This window comes from Tasmannia lanceolata, unplaced genomic scaffold (genome assembly GCF_043159265.1).
Source record: "Tasmannia lanceolata isolate RefF3 unplaced genomic scaffold, GAP_Taslan_0.1 ptg000008l, whole genome shotgun sequence".
NCBI lineage: Eukaryota > Viridiplantae > Streptophyta > Magnoliopsida > Canellales > Winteraceae > Tasmannia > Tasmannia lanceolata.
Window position 1 is genome coordinate 19,786,611 of NW_027518685.1, and position 17,790 is coordinate 19,804,400.

Here is a 17,790-nt window from a genome sequence, read left to right on the forward strand (position 1 = left end):
AATATAAGTATAACATAGTGTATGTAATTCAAAATAATCTCGTTACATTTTATCAAAAAAATCTTGTTATATTATTCTTAGAAAAAAATTTTTACCCTCTCTATGAGGGGGACAATGTAGCTAGAGATTCTTTGGATTTGATGAGTTGGCCCATGGTTTCAAATTTTGGTTTCGGACTGCATTTCGGTCCTCACCGAGACCATAATTTTGGCTGAAATCTGACGAAACAATTTAAAATAATATTTTTTTTAATCCACAATTTCGATCGAAATTACCGAAATTCAATTTCGGTTGAAAATTTGGAAAATATTATTTAATTAAAAAAATCAAGATTTTTTTGGTTGAATTTCCTTAAATTTCATATGAAATTTTGGAAAAGCAAAATTTAGACCCAAAAAAATGTAATGTCTCGGGTATGTGTGATTTCGATTTCGGTCGGAATTTAAAACTATAGTAAAATTCATAAATTTGTGTCCAACTGAACCTCCAACCCACATTTGTAGGTCGGTCAGAGATCACACTTGATCACCCAATCGAGCCAACTAACCAAGTGCGAAACTGTATTCACCGTCGCAATCCACACACCGTGTGGGGATTGAAAACAAATTTTGCTGGGGACCATTGCAGAAGGCATTTCTAGGACCGGCATATTCTCGGATTTTGTCTTATGCATTTAATTCATGTGAGGTGGCTGCTTTCTCAGCAACAACAGCCCGTTTGCGAAATGACCTGGTGCTGAGATTAGTCAAATCATATCGGATCATGATAAGATCTATTGAGCATGGAGAAATATGAGCCAGATGACATTTCCACTATCTTTTCTGAGAAATTATGTGGTGGCCGCCCTTTATATGTAAAGGGCGGAGGGAGAAAATATCAACCACGTTGATTTTGATCAAGGTAGAAGTCAAAAAAATGGGTTTGACCTGGATACAAAATCAAGGGGGAGAGTTTTCTCTCTGCCCTTGTTGGTGGACGGTCGGCCACCATATAAAAACTCATCTTTTCCAGCATTTTTCACCCTTTTTGTTTTGCTTTCTTTACAATTACACTCATTTTCAACCCCTCCTTTTTTCATTTTTCTTTTTCTAGAAAGGAGTCAATTTTTAAGGACCCAATTTATAGAAAAGAAGGTGGAAATATAAATTCTCTTATCGGGAAAGCCATTTCGCACCCGGCTTTTGCATGTGATGAGAGCCATGTGAGATGAATAAAATGAGCAAGACAGAATGTGCCAAAAAGTCAGTATGTGTGGCTGTCATCACATGCAAAAGTTGGCCATGAAATTGCTCTCCGCGAAAGTGGGTAGTAACTCTCTTCTCTTAATATAGCATCTTTTGGGGCTCCAATTTGCCATGTGTATATCAGTATATGATCTAGTCCGTTGACCACGAGTATCACCCACTTCCATTGATGCAACCTTGATCTAATCATCCTGACCGTTTGATCTTTCAAGCTCCTTTAAGATCTTGCCTCTGTGTTGTGGATAGAATTTCTGTTGGATATATGACAAGAACTATGTAAGACCCAGGATCAAGAGTCTACAAGATCAATGTTTCAGATCACAATGGTCGAGGGCGGTTTTCTTGGACACCTTCGTCACCGTCATCCAAATAGTCGAGGCCGGTTTGGCCGGTCGACGTGGGCGGCCACTAAACAGCCCAACCTGTTCAATTACCAATTTAGCCCTGGTTGAGGAAAAAAACTACAAAGACACGTACCATACACTAAGCACTTAGTGCGTGTTTGGCGTACCGTTTAAAACGCCGTTTGGCGTTTGAAACACCGTTTTGGGGCCAAACGGCCGTTTGGGAGTGTTTGGGTGCGCAGCCTCCGTTTGAAACGCCGTTTGAAACACCGTTTTGAACCCTCAAAACGGTGTTTTGCAAACGGAGGGGGAGAGGTCCGTTTGCAAAACGCCGTTTTGAACGGAGTTTTGGGTTTTGGGTTTTTACATGTTTACCCTCACCAAACCCATTTTTACACCTTTGTTTTTTTGGAAGAGCTTACATTACACCGTACAAAATCTCTGATTATGATTAATTTGGAAGGATATTATCATAAATTGGAAGGATATTATCAAAAGGTGGGTCCCACTTTTTAAAGATATGATAGTGGGACCCACTAGTCCGCTACCCTACCCATCACCATGTGAGAAACTTGTCTGTTTTTTCCTGAATTGAAAATGATTTCCCACCTCCTCTTTAGCATACCCTATCCCTTTTGTTTTGTATTTTTTTGGCAATGATGTTTAATTTTAGTAGTGTTTGAATGAGATCCTAATGACCTTTTAATATTTGGCCTAATGAGAGAGTAGTTGAGTTACATTGAGGCCAACCAAACAATGCCCTTTTTGGTCATTTTACCACTAAAACTCTGTTTTGTGGCATTTGCAACCAAACACACAATACCTCCGTTTGCCGTTTAATATGCCGTTTTGATCTGGCCAACCAAACATGAAAACGCCGTTTGGCAAAACACCGTTTTGCAAAACGGCGTTTTAAACGCTATTTCAAACGGTACGCCAAATTGTTTCCCTTTGGCGAAGATTATTTAAGGGAAATGTTAACACAATCTTTGAGATTAAATAAGAAAAGACAAGCTTTGCGATTATTAAAACACTCGTGATATCATTTCCCTATTTAATTTACAGAAATTCCTTTGATTTTAATTGACATAAATACCCTTTATCCTCTTAATAGTAAATAAGGTTATTTTCTTGAGATTTTTAAAAATTAGGGTTGTTTTTTCCATGTCAAGTCTTCCCACTTAAAAGTGGGCTTAAATTTTGTTTTATGCTGTTGGGAAAGTTGCCTTATTTTCCACCCCCAGTGGTTGCTTGGGTGGGAAGGCAAAGGAAAAAATAGAGATTTTTATTTTTATCTTTTGGGGAAAACTAAACTATAAAAAGAGAAGTGTTGTTCTCTTGAGTTGCGGCGAAGCAAGATGTCTTTGGTGTGTCGGCTGCCAAAGGAGAGAGAAGAAAAAGAGAGAGAAATGGCGAAAAGGTTTTTTTCATCTCGAGGGTTTTCTCTTGGCTTTTTTTTTTCGGGTTTATCTCTCGCGTTATCTCTTGTATACGGTCTTGGGTTTGTAGGTTTGTGATTAATCCATTATAATCTTTGTATTTTGTTTTTCTCATAGTGGAAGATCGTGTTTCTCGCCCGTGGAGTAGGCTTGGCCGAACCACGTAAAATCTCGGTGTTCATCGTGTGGCTTGATTTGTTTATTTTACTTTCCCGTTTAATTTTTGCACGATCGGATTGGATTTGCTTGGCGGATTTTCTCAACATATGCCTATCTCATGATCGAAAGAAACAAATCCTTATAGTCCCTTTGGTCGCACTAAAAATTGAGAAAATCAAATTAAAAAAGACATATTTTTCTTTTCTTAGCAATGTTTGGTTGTCATTTACTATTTTCGGGTAGCCAATATGTATTGCCTAGCCCCATGGTATGAAGGGAGTGGTAGCACTCCTCGTAGAGATAATATACTCAAATAACACATGGTCATGCGGATGATATCTCAAATAATAGTCTGGTTATAGAAAATGTTGTACCCATAAATATGACATTAATTAAACATCAAGCGGTAATGTCTCTTCAAATTGATCGAGAATGCTTGAATTATTTGTAAATGATTAAAATTTATAAAAAGTTAATTTTCTTATTAAAAAAGGAACGTATTTTCTATCTTTCTGGGATAAATAAAATTTATTCATAATTTCTCCTTTTTAATTTCTAGGGTCTCATATGTTTGGTATTTTTTCTTGAACATCGGGATTTTTTTTTATAAAGTTGGGCTTTATTTATGAAATTATCGGTGGATTGTGGTTGAAGTCAGTTCCCAAACATATGACATCGTACAATCCAATAGACTCTTTTGCCCCAAGTCCATATAAAGCACATAAATAAGGGTTGTCTAAGAAAACTTGGGGCGCCTCCTTGAAACTTGTTTCCCCTAAGAAAACTTGGGTCGTTCCCAAGTTTAAGCAAGATGACACCAAGTTTTCCAAGGCGACCCCAAGTTTCATCAAGGAGACACTAAGTTTAACCGAGATGATCCAAATTTATCCCAGACAACGCTAAGTTTTAGAGAGGCAATCCCAAATTTCAGCAAGATGACCCCAACTTTCCACATATCCCCCCCCCCCCCCCCCCCCCTAACGGTTCCTACGAGAATGGTTCACTGCTTGAGGATAAATTCACCTCCTTTAACATTTTTCCTAGCTTTTAAAATTTAACGAATAACGTTAAAAGCGCCGGGGGGGATGGGTATTATTCCCCTTTTTTATATATATATTTTTAATTTTTCAGGTGTCTTTCATTTTTCTCACGACCCCAACTTTAATTCTTCTTCCTTATTTTTTCTTTTCTATTTTTTCAGCAACCTCCATTTTTTCCATTGTCTTTTCTTTCTTTCTCTTCTTTTTTCATTTTTTTGGCGTCTTCTATTTTTTCTGACGTCGATTCTTATTTTTCCTTCTTTTTCTTCTGCTAAGGGGGCTGCAGACGAACATGGCACCAATGAAGGAGGAAGGGACGTAAACCCTCTTTCTAACCTCAATACGCACTCAGAGGGCAAAACGGTCTTTTGGATGATACAGTGCCGTACAGAGGTTTGGTAACTGAAATTCAATCACACCGGCTATAAATAACTAGTAAAAAACCCGTGCGATGCACGGGCCGACAAAGAACGGTACGGACCACGTGATAGGGTGATCCAAACCGTCCATGTGATGGAACACAACATAAATAGGTTGTGCCCCAAAAATCATTTCCATAGGCCAATCCTAGCCTTCCAATCTATAGATGTTTCCATAATTCCTCTTATCTTAAATCGGATGGTCAATATCACCCTATAGTTTTTTAATTAAAAAACCATAAAGAATGGGGGTAAGATCGAAATTATGCGGCTCTAATGGATGCCTTTGTTAAAAGCATAAAGGAGGGGTAGGATTGAAATTATATGATCTAATGGGTGCCTTTGTTAAAAGCATAAAGGAGGGGGCAGGATTGCAATTATATGAGTTGAATGGGGGCATTTGTTCAAAAAAGTAAAAAAAATGTGAGGTGTAATTCTCACCGATTTTTCAAAAAAATCGAAAAAAATCTCTCTTTTCATCCCGGCTTATTATAGTAGATTTCACAAATAAATTGTAATTTTTGAAGAATTTTTCTAAGAAATTTTAATACATCCAAATGGATTGGGAAGACAAATAAGAGAGATGTTTGATACATAGGCTCGAAACTCGGCAATGATAGTGTAGTATCGCAATTAAAATGAAATTGAGGGCCTTATTGTTTCTTAGTCTGGTTCTACCTGCCATACCTATTCGCTGCTTGGGTCCACATGCAGGCCCCTCAAACCTTGAATAAAAAAGCTTTCGTCTTTTGATCAACAACATACCAATTCCAACTCTTTAGTTGCGTTTAACCTTCCTGGACTGCCTGCATCTTCTTCTATTCCGATCTTCTACTTTTCATTCTTTAGGGAAATCGAATCCAACACTCGCAATCTTACTGGTATTCATTTTAGTTTCACTTTTCTTCTGATTCAATAATACGTCTTCTACTATTTTACATCTATTTTTGTTGGATTTTGCTGCTTGCTTATTTTTCATTGGACTTTCCACATATCTTTCATCGATTCAGCTCTCTTTGGTTTTTAACTGATCCAATCTGTTAAACTGATCTTTCAACTTGAACTCGAATTTCTACATGTGCTGATGAAAGGGTCTGGTTTTTCCCTAGATCTTCCACGGAATCGCTTTGAAAATCAATTGGGAAAGCATTATTCTATAATGGTTTCCATAATATGAAGTTCCTATATTGATCGGAGGGCTAGGATCATACTACGGAAATGACTTGTGGGGCACAACTTATTTTACGTTTTGGCCCATCAATTGAACGGTTTCGATCATTCTATGCTGTGGGCACTTTTTGCATCGTTCAAACCCATATTTTTTCAAGAAGTAACTCCATAGGATGATCCAAACCGTCCATTTGTTGGGTCACAGCCTAAATAGTTTGTGTAGGATGATCCCTCTATAGATCACAGAGTTAGGATCATAGTATCATACTATCGAAACGAGTTTGGGGCACAACTTATTTATGCTGCGACCCAACAAATGGACGGTTTAGATCATCCTATGTAGTGGGCCGCACTGCACCTTTTAAAAATTAGGGTTTGTACGGCCACCCATCATATGATATCTCCCTCCGTTTCAACTTCTCCGAGGATACTCAAAATTTGAGATTAGCCGTCCAAATTTAGGGGCGTTCATTATTCGGTTATAACTGAATAACCGACCGAATCGGTTCAGTTCGGTTTTGGTTTTTTTTTTTTTGGAAATTCGGTTATTCGGTTTCGGTTATCTAAAATAAAATAAAATCGGTTAACCGAATAACCGAAATTATGGATGAAACCCATTTTTTTTCCAAAAAAAAGTGCAATATGGGCACACCGTAGGATGATCAAAACCGTCCATTTGATTGATCACAACTTAATTAGGTTGTGCTCAAAATATCATTTCGATCGGATGATCCTAGCCCTCCGATCCAAACCGAATAACCGAATTGTTAATCGGTTCGGTTTCGGTTCGGTTTTTAGGAATTTCGGTTCGGTTTCGGTTACCGAATTTGATAACCGAAGCTATTTCGGTTATCAAATTTCGGTTTATTCAGTTCAATTATAACCGAATAATCACCCCTATCCAAATTAATCCATATTCATTTTGAGTACATATATGTTTGGCAACCACAGAAAATATTTCATGTTAATTTTTTTCTTTGGAAAATGAATTTCATGGTTGCAAGAGATGTCAATGATTTTCTTATTATTTTCGGTATTTCTGCTATTAATTGATGTTCTTTCAGGAGTTGTAATCTCAGAAAATAAAGGGCATGGAAGAAGAGAGACAAGTGGAAGTACATGAAAAGTTGGTTGACAACTCTAGCAGCGATGTTGACTCAATCCCTATCACGGTATTCTATTTTATGCTTTCTTCCCTTGTCTTGATCTTGATTCTCTATTTCCTTTTTGTCTCTTTCTCTTGGCTCTCAAGGGTTCATATCATTTTGGTATCAAAGCTCAGTGCTTAGGTCCCTTGTAGGATTCATTCATTTTCAGCCCCCAAAGTGTCCGACAAAAGTCCAATTTGAGTCTCCCTTAATTAAATGCTTTAGGTAAATTCATCTAGCGCCCTTCAAGTGCTCGAAAAAATTCCCGATATAGCCTAGGATTACATCAGTTTGGTATCAGAGCCTAGGTTCGAATGTCTAATTGGGATAACATGAATATGTCTAGAATATCCCAACTCATGGATCCGAGGATTAGAGACATACCAAGATTCTATGGAGTTAATGAAAGAGAATGTCTTGATTGTGTAGACACACTAGAGACGTATATACGGCAGTATAATCCTAGTGATGACCAAAGGATTTACATTAGCAGGAAAACTCTGGTGGCTAACATTGAAGAAGAAGCGACGCATAATAGGAAAACCCAGTTGTTATTTGATGTGACCGAGGGACTTATTTTTGGAAAAGTTTGCTCCGAAGACTTTTCAGGAATACAAAATACTACGAGCTAGACTGATTTGAGAGAAAAAAAAGCCAAAGCTCTTGCGATAAAATTATATAAATTATCTTGTCTGAAGATCTAGAAAACTTGGCGAATGTACCTGGCCAAGCAAGTGTACAAGAGACAAGTTACTTTAGGCATCCAGATCTAGGCTTATGTGTGAGGACTGATAGCGTGGAAAGTGTTTGACATCAAGAGGTAGACAAGAGGAGCACTCGTCATCCAACGACAATTCCGTCAATATGTGGCTCGCTTCCATTACTTAAAGATTCAGAAAGCGGCAGTCATCCTTCAGGTGTTTGGTAAAATTTCCGATGAAACCTAGGATCACATTAGAAATTTTCTTCTTCCTTTTTTTTTTCCTATGTGACATTTTCTTTTCCATAATATTTTTAGCCTACATCCTACTGCAGCCTTGCCATGAGTTGGGATCTTCTTTTTCCCACTAATTTTCATACCAAAATTTTTATCTTGCAACTCTAATAGACCTTGGAATTCTTTTTTCCCACTAATTTTCCCTTTAAAACTCAAGAACCAAAAGCAGCCAAGAACCAAAAGGGAAAAACTTAAACTTAAATATTTTATTACTTGAATTCAAAATTACTACACCACTCATACGACTTGTGCTTTTAAAGTTCCACTAGAAGCTGCTTCTAATAGAACAGAACAACTAAAAACATCTAAACTTCTAGAAAATACTCCAAAACCAAGTAGTGAATATACCCAAGAAATGCATAGCGTAGTGAACGACAATCAAGCTTGGTTCTTGCTTAGTCACGAAGGTATGGAAAACAACTTCATGCAAATACTTATAAGGATCTATAATATGGTAATTTGCCCAATAGTTTCTCATGAGGGTATTTTCAGTGAAGTACCTGATAGGGTGGTTGATTGATCAACCAAATTCCCTCTGTAAAGGCCTCTACCCAGAATCTCTATAGAACTCCCCAGCCGTTGGGCTGCTGCTCTGATACCAAGTTGAAATAATGGTTGCGAAATGAATAGGGAAGGAAGGGAGGAGAGATAGAGGAGAGGAGGCGTGAGAGTTTTGTGGGGACCCGGGTAGAACTCACCCTTAAAAGCTAGCCGTTAAGGGAAGGGTGCCCAAGTCCTCATAAGCCCATCCACATCTACTCACTTTTCCGATGTGGGATATTTGCTTTTTTGTGGAACCCCCAACAATATCCCCCCTCAACGTGGGAGCAATGTGGGAACTACGAGATCTTCCCAGAGGGATTTTTTGTTACAAACCTAAATCGGTTCGTAACAGATTTGATCTTCTTAGAGGGAAGATCAGCCTCTTGACCCACTTTGAGGGAAGGGTCGTTCCTCCTTTCTGTGCAAAAACACAAATTTGGGGATAAATTTCTTCATCGAACAAAGAAAGGCTGCGTACAAGTTATTTATTAAAAATCTCTAATCTAGATAAGCCCTATCTCTAAGACTCCTAACTAACTAAATAACTACACAGCAAATCTCAAAATAATAAATATCTCAACCAATTTATTTCAACGAAGGTGGGACCCAAATAAGCACGTAACATTTTTCCATCCTCGGAGGCACATCAGGGTTATCGAGATCTTCCCCGAGGGATTTTTCCATCGTCGGAGGCACACTAGGGTTATTGAGATCCTCCCCGAGGGACTTTTCCGTCCTCGGTGCCACACCGGAGTTCCAACGCCCCGCCTCTAATACCACTTGTGGGGACCCAGGTAGAACTCGTCTTTGAAAGCTAGCCATTAAGGGAAGGGTGCCCAAGTCACATCTACTCACTTTTCCGATGTGGGATCTTTGCTTTTGCATGGAACCCCCAACAAGTTTTGGGGAGAAAGATCTTTGCTTTCCACAAGCATGCTGTAATTTTTTGACTTCTCAAGGACTTAAGGCTTCTCCTAGAGCATTCACACTATCATGCACCTCCAATTGTCATTGATGAATGTTAGCATGTATCTCTCTTATTATAACACAATGGTTTGATGACTGTTCAATATGTATACACACACACACAGTCCATGTTCATAAATTCAAGCAGTAATGATGATGCCTTGCGAAATTGGCATTATGCAGGCACAACTTCATTTCTCCATACAATTCTTCTTCTATGGATATTAGACGGGATTTCTCATACAACTGAATTTTCAAATATCCATCTTAATTCATAACTGGATTTCTTATACATCTTTGTTTCTCATACAACTGAAGAACCAAGACAGGAAAAGTAAATCTCTGTTTAAAAACTTGAGTTACGCATGTTTTTTTATGCAAACACCTATTCTGGCTGATATTTTGACAGGAACTTTGGAAATTCATGAATGAATTACACAATATTTTTATCCAAAATTTGGTTCTTGCTGATTACCTATTGATGCTTAAAATCGTATTTCAGGTAGAAGGAGAAGAGGAAGAGATTCTAATTAATGGGAATTTGAACCAAGAGAGAAATGGAGGAAACAAAGAAGAAGAAGTTGCTTTGGATGGAGAATTCATAAAAGTGGAGGACTCATTAGATGTGAAGGGCAGTTCCGATACAGACAAAGCGGCAGGAGGAGAAGATAATCCATCTGCTCTACAACACAGCTCAAGTAATTCAATGGAAAGGAAAGAATTCTTAGAAGCCCAAGAGAAGATGAAAACACTGGAGCTTGAATTAGAAAAAGCCGCCAGAGAATTGGAGCATTCTCAATCTGAGAAAGCTCGTCTGCAGGAGGAGGTTGTTGTTGCAAAGGAGAAGTTGGAGGAAAGGGATAAGCATTGTGAAGAGCTCGAACTCGCTCAGAAGAGATTGCAAGAACAGATCAGAGAAGTAGAGGAGAACTGTTCGCAACTCAGTGCACTCCAAGAAGCATTGGGAGCTCAAGAATCAAAGCAAAAAGACTTATGCAATGATCTCGAGACAAGATTGAAGCTTTCAGATGATAATTTTCGCAAATCAGACGAGCTTCTCTCACAAGCTTTGTCGCATAATACTGAGCTGGAACAAAAGTTGAAGTCTCTTGAAGAACTCCATCAAGAATCCGGGGTTGTTGCGGCTACTGCCACACAAAGGAATCTTGAACTTGAGGATATAATTCAATCTTCAACTGCAGCCAAGGAGGAAGCAAAATCACAAATGAGAGAGTTTGAGATGCAGCTGATATCTTCACAGGAGAGGGTTACAGAGCTTGAACAACACTTAAATATGGCTGAACTAAAAAGCGTTGAGGCTGATAAAGAAATAAAAGAGTTCCGTGAGATAACTGCAGAGCTCACGGCCATGTTGAGAGGGTTCGAGGAAGAAAGTGTACAACTAAAAAGCCAATTACAGGAATATGCAGACAAGCTGAAGACTCTTGAAGATCAAGCCAAGGTATATCAAGTTGTGGCTGTGGGAGCAGCTGAAAGAGAGGCATTCCTAAAGGGAAAATTGGATGAAAATTCAGAAAAATTGGTAACTCTGGAAAACACCATTGATGAGCTCAAAAGCAAGGTCATGGAGGCAGAGAGCATATCCAGACAGTCTTTTTCAGAGACTGAACTGTTGGCTGAAACAAACTTGAAGCTCAAGCTGGAATTGGAAACTTATCAGATTAAAGTAAATGAGCTTCAGGAACTGCTAAGCTCTGCTCTCTTGGAAAAGGAAGGTCTAGCCGAGGCAAATTTGAAGCTTACACAGGAATTGGCAGAATATAAGAAAAAAATGAATGAGATAGAAATGATGTTGAACACGATCCTTGTTGAGAAGGAGGAAACAGTTGAACAGCTTCACTCTTCAAAGAAGACGATAGAAGATTTGACACAACAGCTTGCTTCTGAAGGGCAGAGACTACAATTACAGGTTTGAGCCTATACATCTGATCTTTGGATGAACAGAGAAGTAACATTCAAATTTTGATTAGTCACATATTCAGTGACATTTCTTTTTAATTTTCATATTCTGAAAACTTATATTTGGTGACTAATAGTAACAAGATATTAAGTGATCTCTATGCCCTCAAACTTTCTGATCTGAGTATAGAACTTCCCTTGCAGATATCTTCTGTGATGGAGGAGAACAATGTTCTCACTAAAACATATCATGATACAAAAGAAGAACTGCAAACAGTAATAATCCAACTGGAAGGCCAACTGAATGAACAGAAGGCAAGGGAAAGTTCTCTCAATGCTGATATGGAAAATCTCAAGGCTGAGATCACTGAGAAATCTGGGCTGCAAACTCATATAGAAGAACTCGAACAACAATTGATGTTGGCTGAAACCCGATTGAAAGAAGAGGTATTATTTCCGTTATGCGTCAATGAAAGCATCACAAGGAACATTCCAACAACTTGTATGGCTTGATTAATGAAACTTTAATTGTCCCTTCCCGATAATTCCTACTGGTTGTAGGTGGAAAGCATTAGGGAAGTGGCAGCCGTAAAGGAGGCAGGAATAGCTTCCAAACTGGAGGACCATGTAAGAACAAGGGGCATTTTAGATGAACAAGTGGTGAAACTCCAAGAGGAGCTAAATATTGCTCATGCCACCATAGCTGAACAGGTTCTCCCTCTATCATTTTTATGATACTTCTTACTTCTGTCCTGTTACCGTTTTCAACTGTTCTCCTCCATATATTTTAAGAGTAATGCCCTAATTGACTCCTATGATTATTGCCAACTGTTGAAGCATAAATGATAAAATAACACCAACTCTAACAGCTTAAGCTTTTGGAGTAATTGGTTGTTTTACACTAACTATTAAATAAACTGGCCTACAAGTCTACTAGAATGCCATTAACTTTTGAGAAAGAGGGCTGCTAGCAATCGGGAAGCGACTGTCGTAGAATTGATGATTAGGGGTTCTGGTGGAGCCAAGGTTTTAAATTTCGGTTTCAGTACCAATTTTGGACCGCCGAAATTCGGTATAAATAAAAAAAGATTATTTAATAAATTTCGAAATTTTGGACTGAAATTTCCGAAATTTCGGTCGAAATTTGGTAAAGGGCGAAATCCAAAAATTTGCCAAATTTCGGTTTCGGATTTCGGCCGAAATTTAAAACCAGGGGTGGAGCAAAAGTTGTATGGGATATAAGAATGCGTCGAGACTTGAAGGAGGAGGAGATTGTCCAGTTCACGGGACTTATGCTCCTGCTGAATGAATGCTACCTGAAATTATGTGATGATGATCGTATTCTATGGTCGCCTGAAGCTCAAGGTGGGTTTTCTGTTAGGTCATTTTTTGAAAGGTTATGCTGTGATGGAGCACGGTTTCTTTCTATTCAAATTTTATAGTGAGGAAGATTGCACCCGAATCCTAGAAGGAAATGGTCATAATTATGGGGGAAGATCCTTGATTCTTCAGAGATGGGATCCGAACATCGTGATGGAGAGGAAGAGAATATATGAAATCCCGGTTTGGATCAAACTTCACGGGCTTCACCTAAAGTTCTGGAACTCCCATTGCCTCAGTAGAGTTTGTTAGGGAAACCCCTCTACATGGACTCTCACACAGCTGCTGCTTCCCGGCTTAGTTTTGCTAGATTATGTGTTCTAGTGAGTGCCGAGCAAACTCTCCCAGATTCTATCAAATTATGCACTTCCTCGGGAGAGATTATTCAGCAAATTGATTACGATTGGAAGCCTAAAGCTTGTTCTCATTGTGCGGATTTTAGCCATAGTTCAGATTCTTGCCATCTCCATGTGAATCATCCCCCAATTCAATACAAGAAAGAGTGGAGGCCGAAATCTAAGACTCAAATGGAGGCAGTTGGAGCTGATGATCCTTCATTTGTCAAGCCTATGTATGTCCATCAATCAATCTGGTCCCTCAAGCTCCTCGGCTCCTCCAATTCATCAAGAGCAAATCCACTCCAACAAATTTGCAGCCCTTGCTCATCATGATGGCACTGCTCCTGTTTTTGAGAAAGGCAAACAACTCTCCAATGACTCCCCTGATTTCCAAGCTCTTTTTTGGATCAAGATGGTTGGCATAAAGTTCAGAAGAAGAAAAAGTGTTCGTCATTTAGTTTCCTTTCTTCCCCTTATGGGCTTTCCCCCTTCAAGATGCCCATTGGGCGAAGATCATGACTTTCTTCTTACTCTGGTGTGTGGTGCCCCTGCTGATGCATTGCTTGGGGTTTTTCTTCGAGGCTATGATCCATGGCGACTCCTTTTTTTTGCCCTGGTTGTGGTTTGTTTGCTGTTTTTCTTAGTCTTGTTTGATTTGTCTTTTTTGTTTGCCTTTGGGCCTCTATTCTCTCTGTTGCTGCCCTCGTGGCCCCCTGTAAATTTTCCTCTCTCTCTTTTTAATACATCTGGTGGGGGTCTTGCCTAACCCCAGCTTACCCATCAAAAAAAAGAAGGTGGAACATCAGGTAGATCGAGAATATGGCGTAAAAATATTCCCCCAAGGATATTGGCTTTTGCGTGGACCGTCAGTCATCGCTGCATCAACACTTGCGACCGACTAATGGGACGTTCAATCCAGATGGCGAGTCGGTGTGTCCTATGCTACAAGGCCGAGGAATCTTTAGACCATATATTTATTCATTGCAGATACTCCTCCTTGGTTTGGGCGGCCCTACTCAAATTGTTTGGCATGGTTTGGGTATTCCGTGATAGCATTTCAAATGAACTGGAAAATTGGATTGGTGCTTTTAATGAGAAAGAGGGCTGCTAGAAAACGGGGACCCGTTTTAGTAAAAAAAATATGGGTACATATTGTTGTGACACGGGCACAAGAAGACTGTTAAAGTATAAAAGATAAATAATGCCTTTCTCCAATAGCTTAAGCTTTTGGAGAAGTTGGTAAGTTAACATGGTATCAGAGCTAAAGGTCTTGAGTTCAAACCTCCCGGATAGCGAAAATCCACATGCGATGGTCGGTCCAAAGTGGGCCACATGTGCCACGTGTTTGCCAAGTGGGCCACACGTGCGGGGGAGTGTTAAAGTATAAAAGATAAATAACGCCTTTCTCCAACAGCTTAAGCTTTTGGAGAAGTTGGTAAGTTAACAAAGACAAAACCAGTTCTGGCTTCTATCAAAATGAAAAAAATAACCTTGGGTAAATTTTCAAAGCAATACCAAGCAATATCTGGTGACCGGAAGCACCCAATGCCGGCATTTTGGATCGGTTTTCTGGCAGCAGGTGGACCACGTTTTTCCGGCCAGACTTTTCTGACTGTCTGCGCCATATTGTCTGGCGGTGAGACCGGTTGGTATTGGTTGCATTCATCCATGTTTTATGGCCGATTTATTAAGTAAATCAATTTACGCTATTGATCCACATATTTTCCTATAGAAATTACTCTTAACAAAACCATTTCATCTTGTTTTGTTGTCCTTTGGAATGGAACCTACTTGTTGCATAACCTTGAAATCTTATCAAACTAGTAACGGGTGATTGTTATTATCTTTGTAGAGGTAGGATATCACATTTATCCATGGACAGTTTTTTTTTTGGTCATATATTCGTTTACATCATTGAAGTGTTGAATTAATTAACAAGCCATTGTAGACCTGCGTGTTTAACAAAATATTTTAATCAAACAGAAAGAAGCATATTCGAGAAAAGATCTTGAACGAGAAGCTGATTTGAATCATTCTGGGGAGCTAGAAAAGAAAGTTGAGGAGCTGGAACAGAAATTACAACTATCCGATGCAGAATATAAGGCAAAGGTGGGTTTTTTATTTGAAGTTGTTTCGTTGGAATCTTAGACCAGTCACTATTTCATCCATAAACACAAATAATACAAGTTTCAGTTCCACTACGATGCCTAGAGGCTTTTCGTAAATGATAAAGATGTTCCTATTGCTCCCTTTTTGTATCATTCTTAAAAGTTTAATTTACTCTTTTAATTCTCTACCCACTGACATTTGTTTCATGGGTATCTAAAATATATAGCTATAGTTTGAGGGTCTTCTTATTATCTCATCCACAATGATTGTTTTCATTCTTGCAGGGAATAGAAGAAGGAAGAAAATTTGCTCTTGTTAATGAAGAGTTGGATAACTTGAAGAATAAATTAAGCCAGACTGTAGAATTGGAAAATAAGGTGGTGGAACTTGAAAACAAGCTAAAGTTGGCACATACCAAGTCTGAGGATCAGGCAAGTGGACTATTATTATTGTTATTATTTGTTATTACTATAATTTTGTAGGGAATCTCTGGTAAATGCAGAATCGCAATGGATGTCTTTGGGTATGAACTATGAAGTCATTACAACTTGATGCAAGGTTCAAAAAAATCACCCATTTGATTTTCAAGTTGGATACACCCAGGACAGTAAAAAACTCACCTGTTTTATATATACCACTCAAAATGATCACAATTTCGGCCGGCGTAGTTTGGACTTGTCGAATCTCATCCAAACTTAGTTGAATTAGTCGTGTTCCCAGTCAATCTGTGAGGTTTCGATGATTGGTTTTTATGGTCCACATGTCATGATGTCTTCTTTATTGTTTTTTTCTTTTTTTTGTTGGGTTTGGGTACCATTATTTCTTAGCCGTGTTCCCAGAGCCTCACATAATTGGTTTTATGGTCCAAAGGTCATGATGTCTTCTTTATTGTTTTTTTTTCTTTTTTTGTTGGTTTTGGGTACCTTTGTTTCTTAGCTTAATGGATCTGCAGTCATTCCTATGCATGTATAAATTTATCGTCTAGGAAGCTCTATCGATATTTTGGAAGTTGAGGTAATTAACTACCATGCAACTGAATGGAGATGAATATAACTTTTTTAGGTTGCCGATGATATTTGAGACATTGCTAAATTCTTTGTTGTAGCTACAATTTTTATGCTGTCAATGTTAAATAAGGCTTAGGTATGCCTTGCTAAAAGAAGTATAGCTATGTCATCAGTCCTTATATTCTTTGCATATTGCATGTGAACGCAAGGTTTTAAAAGCTTGAAATTTGACTTGGAATTAAAAGGTAGTTCAGTCTCAGTTTATTTTTTTTGAAATGGTAGTCAGTCTCAGTTGATTTGAGGTTTAGTTTACTTGATTGAGTCGATCATATTTTTCTACTTGGTACTTAAAATGGTTAAGAAATCTAAAAATTATATATTAAAAGACTAGCACTGAGAAATTTAAAAAGTACGAGTCAATTTGGGAGACATTGTAAGCACTGAGAAATTTAAAATACTAATACAATTTGGGAGACATTGTTTCATAATTATTGACTCACTACTATGACAAAACTCACATAGCGAACATGCTATAAATGTTTCACGATCACCTTCCCTCAATATCTTGAGAGATCAAGAAAAGAATGAGCAATGGCTGGTAATATCACAATAGAAGAGTTTTTTCTCCCAATACAAAGATTGAGTGGGCACACTAACCTCAGGGATTTAAGAGAAAAGCAAAGGTACATTGAGGTTTGGATTGGTGTCAAGTCTGGTCCACTTCCATCCTTACAAACACAAAGACATCTATTAGAGCCCCAAAAAATTGATTTTTTTGTCCAGATTGATCATTATTCTTTTTTATTTCTCGAGAAAAGGATACAAATTTGTCGAATACCATTAAAAGCAGAAGTTGAATATCTTGTTCAAGTTTTTCTCTTGTTTTACAGATACTTGTAAAACTTGACCTGAGTCGGATGCTAAATCAATTCGCCTGGTTTTTCAAGCACCTGATTGAGTTTCCAAACAATGTGTATATTCATGGAAAGGATGGATGGATGCTTTCAGACTTTCAGTGCATCCTTTTGATGAATGATGATATAATGTGTTTTAAGACAACAATAGGCTTATGCGTTTTATTGTGTTTGCAGGGCGAAGAAGGAATCCAAGCCGAGTTGAAGGAAAGGGTGGAGGTGAAATCCAGAGAATTTGGATCAGACATCTCTACCCCACCAAAAAGGAAGAGTAAGAAAAGAACAGAAGCAACACCTACGCAAGCCACAGAGGCTGCTTCTACTACGTCTACTCAAACGAAGGGGCCATCTTCTTCAGGGATGAAGTTCCAACTCATCTTAGGTGTAGCTATGGTATCTGTTATCACCGGCGTCATTCTAGGCAAGCGATACTAAACCATGGTTATGCATTTTTTGATTTCTGTAATTTAGTATTTGGTTATTTTTACACAGCTAAGAAAAGCTTAATTGGTTTGGCGTAGTTAAAATCTTCAATTTGGCTTGGGAACCTGTTTTTATTGCATTCCTACCTACCTGTGTGCAGAGCTATTCAGAAGCGTGGTGTATTAGATTTTGTATTATTTCCATAATTTATTGATTATTTTTTATGCAAA

The 17,790-nt window shown here is 38.4% G+C and overlaps 1 protein-coding gene across 1 annotated transcript; it reads left to right on the forward strand.

The window, feature by feature from the left end:
• The first annotated feature begins 5,324 nt into the window (after nt 1-5,324).
• On the forward strand, nt 5,325-17,790 carry LOC143884707 (uncharacterized). The gene is made up of 8 exons (XM_077388437.1): nt 5,325-5,526; nt 6,880-6,987; nt 9,972-11,399; nt 11,594-11,836; nt 11,951-12,100; nt 15,091-15,216; nt 15,501-15,647; nt 17,315-17,790. Exons 2-8 carry the CDS (start codon nt 6,907-6,909, stop codon nt 17,570-17,572), a joined length of 2,433 nt encoding a protein of 810 aa, XP_077244552.1. The 5' UTR covers nt 5,325-5,526; nt 6,880-6,906; the 3' UTR covers nt 17,573-17,790.